Source organism: Mercenaria mercenaria, chromosome 7, assembly GCF_021730395.1.
Source record: "Mercenaria mercenaria strain notata chromosome 7, MADL_Memer_1, whole genome shotgun sequence".
Lineage (NCBI taxonomy): Eukaryota > Metazoa > Mollusca > Bivalvia > Venerida > Veneridae > Mercenaria > Mercenaria mercenaria.
In genome coordinates, this window is record NC_069367.1 from 82,838,000 (window position 1) to 82,843,085 (window position 5,086).

General features: G+C 34.5%; 1 protein-coding gene across 1 annotated transcript; it reads left to right on the plus strand.

The window, feature by feature from the left end:
* Positions 1–1,492: 1,492 nt before the first annotated feature.
* Positions 1,493–4,702, plus strand: LOC128558699 (calponin homology domain-containing protein DDB_G0272472-like). The gene is made up of 2 exons (XM_053548805.1): positions 1,493–3,432; positions 4,203–4,702. Exon 1 carries the CDS (start codon positions 2,070–2,072, stop codon positions 2,781–2,783), a length of 714 nt encoding a protein of 237 aa, XP_053404780.1. The 5' UTR covers positions 1,493–2,069; the 3' UTR covers positions 2,784–3,432; positions 4,203–4,702.
* The last annotated feature ends 384 nt before the right edge of the window (positions 4,703–5,086 follow it).

A 5,086-nucleotide genomic window follows, 5' to 3' on the forward strand; every position in this document is an offset into this window, starting at 1 on the left:
TAAATTTTTCAGACTTCTGTAAATTATTTAGAAAGAGGAGTCTAAATGTTTCATTTATATAAGATGTAAAATTTGTACTGAAATTTGTAACATGATATTTATAAAGTACTTTGTTTCAAAAACTTATGTCAAACATTTTGTTAATTATGGAACGCCATCACTGCATAAATCTATATGGCAAGTCTAGTGCCATGTATGTAATATATTATTGTAATTTGTAATTGTGTGCCAGTCTATAGCACATCTAATTAATGTCCGTTGTAGTGTATGGCATTTGATATTATATGGATGCCAACTATCATATAACGTTTGATTTACATTGAATTTTGTTAATTTGTAGTTGTAAATAATAGCTGCAGTTTATCATGTCCGTATCTATAATGTTTCATCATTAACTTTTCATATCATTTCATACTTTAACTTTAGTCTTTTAAGTAAGTAATCTTTGTAATAATGGAAGTAATAAGTGACGTATTTTAATCATGTGACGTATGAACTTAGTAGCACATATGTTTTGTATAAGTAGCACGTATTATTTATGGGAGCCTACGGAGGTATGGTGTACCCAAAGGAGCAGTTTTATGCCCTGACTTATTTTTTTGCTATGGTGCTTACCATATGTTATATATTTTAGCTTCTTCCGCCAGACGATTTTCCTGGTGATGTCATAACCCGGAAGTACAATGCCCGAGGTTCACTTGTCTTCACTCGCCTGGATGTGATATTCCCAGCGCAGAGCTTTCGTCCCATGGTTGTGCCGTAAACCGCAAAGACGATGATTTTTGTTATCCTCTGAAGTCAGCTCAGGGATGCAATCACCTACCACCATAGGGAGCCAATACGGAATCAACGTATTCACGGTTTAAAGGGACTGGATTTTGAGATATGTTTTGTTTGTGCTACTTAAAGTTCACAATTACATTAAAGACCTGTGTCACGTCAGATTAGAATGGACTATAAGAACTTTTGTATCTAGAGATACTGAACTTTCTTTTTTTTTCTTTCTTCTAATCAGTTTTTTTTTCTTTTCATATCTATTCATTGTTAATAATCATCTTATGTAAATAAATTTGTAAATATTGTAAAGGGTGTTGATTTGTTCTGATGGTTACTGTCGCCGGTACGGCCATTCCTGTCACAATGGTGTCAGAAGTGGGATTGGTCGACCAGACACAGTAGCTATTCGAACAATATTAACACCCATTTAACTGCAGCAATAATCTGTAAAGATTCCTCTTGTTTTGTTCTATTGTTACACATATAATAGTTTTATTCATTTTTCAGAGTGACATCTTACCTCAGACAAGACAAGACAGATCCATAGCTTCAGCTAACCAGCTTTAGTGGTCACAGATTGATAGACAGTTGCTTACGACACTTGGATTCTGGGGTGAGTTCGTTCCTTTTATTTTTCTTTTGGGTTTTTGTGTCACTCTGTGATTAAGCCGTCATATATCTGTGCTGAGAGTGACCGCCCTTGACAAGGAGAGTTATCCTACTCACTCTTAATTGTGCGTCGCCCTACTCCTCCCAGTGATCCTATTTTGTATTAGTGTACTGTATACATACCAGATACAGTATTTTTTTTTTTTTTTTTTACTTTGTGTGTGTTAGCAAGTTTGTTTACTTGCATATACTTTTAACCTACTCTTATGTTTTAGTGCTACACAGTTGTGTTATACCTATACTTTATCTTAGGATAAAGCACTTTGATTTATTTTTGTTTATTTGTTACACTAAAGTGTTAACACTAGTTACAGTTGACTGATATTTGATAAGGCTAGGGTATTGTTACAGCCTACTGTCACTGTACTTTGTTGATTGTTGCCTATGCAACCTTGATTGACACATAGTACTGTTGCGCAACTTAGTGTATTATTATTTTAGTGAGGACGTTTTGTGTAGTATATACGTAGAGTATAGTATTTTGTTTTGGCTTCAGTGGTAACTGTAGAGCCTTAGTGTAAACTAGTGTAGTCTAGTATTCCCTCACGATTGTTTATTTAGTGTCTCAGGTTGTTATAGTAGCTGTAGTGCGTAGTGTTATATAGTGTTAACGTAGTGTAATCATGACTAGTGTAGTAGAGTTAACGAAGGTAGGAAAGGAGTTAGGTTATGAAGGAGAGGAGTTACGTAACTTTGTTAAGGAAGAGCAGGCTAGGGAACGTGATGAACGACAAAGTAGTTTAGAAGCAGAGAAGGAAAGATTAGAAGCAGAGAGAGTAAGGTTAGAGTTAGAGGCTAGGTTGCAGAAGGAAAAGATAGAATATGAACGTAAGTTAGAACAGGATAAGTTAGAAATGGAAAAGGATAAGTTAATGTTAGCTAGAAAGTTAGAAACAGAGAAGGAGGAAGCAGAAAGTAGGAAATTAGAAACAGAGCATAAGTTTAAGACAGACTTAGAAAAGATGAGTAAGAAAAGGGTAAAGGTTAAGATGTCTCCCTTTGATGAGAAAATTGATTCCATGGATGCGTACTTGAATGTGTACGAAACGTACGCTGTTGCGCAGGATTGGGATAAAGAGATATGGTCACTTAACTTACCGTTCCTTCTAAAGGGTACGGCAAGAGAGGTTTTTGATAGGCTTCCGTTGGAAGATAGGAAGGATTATGATAAACTGAAAGCCGCTTTGCTACGTCAGTTCGAACTCACTGACGATGGCTATAAGAAAAAGTTTAGAACTGAGAGGCCTCGGGATAATGAGACCTTTGTGATGTTTCTAGCCAGAATAAGTAGATATTTAGATGGTTGGCTTAGACTGAGTAAGGTAGAGAAAATGTAGGCGCAGATTATTTGAGTAGAGTGTAGGCAGGTGGCTATATTATATGATGTACAGATAGTGACAGTGTGTGTTTTCTTTTGTGTTTGCTATTTTCAGTATGTCATTTTGTTTTCATTTAAGAAAATTATAAATTTTCTTTTTAAGGGGGGACGTGTGTCACAAATTGACATACGGGCCTTATTTTATCTGTAGTGTAAATGCAGGTATTGCATCATCTTTTTGTAAATTTTTGAGTTATTGAGGTAAATGTCAGATTTCACGCATGAAATACCTCTCATGTTTTTCTGTATTTCATAACTTAAATTTCCATGTAAATTTCATTAAATTCGGTTCAGTAATAAGAAAGTTGATATTTTATAAACTTCAGTAATTTATGTTTTTATCCCCAAAACCACTATAATGGGCCTCAAATTGTCAATTTAAATTCGCGCCAAAGTAGTTAGATTTCCCGGCTATATCGTGAATCCCGTGAAAATGACAATAGTCATAGCTCACGGCTTAGCCGTGAATCCCATGAAATTTAGTATTTGGCGGGACATTATCCTTTAAATAGACTGGACTAGATATGCCTTGCGCACACCACCTTACGACTTTATAGACGAATCTATGTCTGAATTATTTTCTTGCTAGAAATTTATGCTCGATCGAGGTAAGAAATTTATTTGTTAGATTTTTGTATGATTTTTGCATTATTTGGTAAATTTTTGTTCATTCTACAGAATTCTGTAACATTTACTTTTCGGCACATGATTTTGGCTAGTTTCGGTATATCAGGATAATTTATTAAATTTTTCAGACTTCTGTAAATTATTTAGAAAGAGGAGTCTAAATGTTTCATTTATATAAGATGTAAAATTTGTACTGAAATTTGTAACATGATATTTATAAAGTACTTTGTTTCAAAAACTTATGTCAAACATTTTGTTAATTATGGAACGCCATCACTGCATAAATCTATATGGCAAGTCTAGTGCCATGTATGTAATATATTATTGTAATTTGTAATTGTGTGCCAGTCTATAGCACATCTAATTAATGTCCGTTGTAGTGTATGGCATTTGATATTATATGGATGCCAACTATCATATAACGTTTGATTTACATTGAATTTTGTTAATTTGTAGTTGTAAATAATAGCTGCAGTTTATCATGTCCGTATCTATAATGTTTCATCATTAACTTTTCATATCATTTCATACTTTAACTTTAGTCTTTTAAGTAAGTAATCTTTGTAATAATGGAAGTAATAAGTGACGTATTTTAATCATGTGACGTATGAACTTAGTAGCACATATGTTTTGTATAAGTAGCACGTATTATTTATGGGAGCCTACGGAGGTATGGTGTACCCAAAGGAGCAGTTTTATGCCCTGACTTATTTGTTTTGCTATGGTGCTTACCATATGTTATATATTTTAGCTTCTTCCGCCAGACGATTTTCCTGGTGATGTCATAACCCGGAAGTACAATGCCCGAGGTTCACTTGTCTTCACTCGCCTGGATGTGATATTCCCAGCGCAGAGCTTTCGTCCCATGGTTGTGCCGTAAACCGCAAAGACGATGATTTTTGTTATCCTCTGAAGTCAGCTCAGGGATGCAATCACCTACCACCATAGGGAGCCAATACGGAATCAACGTATTCACGGTTTAAAGGGACTGGATTTTGAGATATGTTTTGTTTGTGCTACTTAAAGTTCACAATTACATTAAAGACCTGTGTCACGTCAGATTAGAATGGACTATAAGAACTTTTGTATCTAGAGATACTGAACTTTCTTTTTTTTTCTTTCTTCTAATCAGTTTTTTTTTCTTTTCATATCTATTCATTGTTAATAATCATCTTATGTAAATAAATTTGTAAATATTGTAAAGGGTGTTGATTTGTTCTGATGGTTACTGTCGCCGGTACGGCCATTCCTGTCACAGTCGGACTGTACTCGGTTTCGGACACACGGCAAATTCATGCTCCGTGAAAATAAAGCAAAAAAAATAACATTTCTTTGTTATTATTTCACGAAACTGAGTTATTCCCTACATAATTTGACACCAGGGGTCTTTCCCCACTGGAGCCTCGCTCTGGCAAGCGCAGACAAAAACAATAACAACACCAATGGAGGCCAGATTCTAGGTCAGCTGAATTTCTTTTTTTTAATTTTATGAAAAAAATGACTATGCAATGTGCAAATTAAATTTAAAAATCACTATTCCGTCATATATTATGTAAATATTTACCTATTACTTTACCCAAATAAAAAAGATTTCAACATTAATTGAAGGTATCCCAAATGTTTGATATTTTGCTT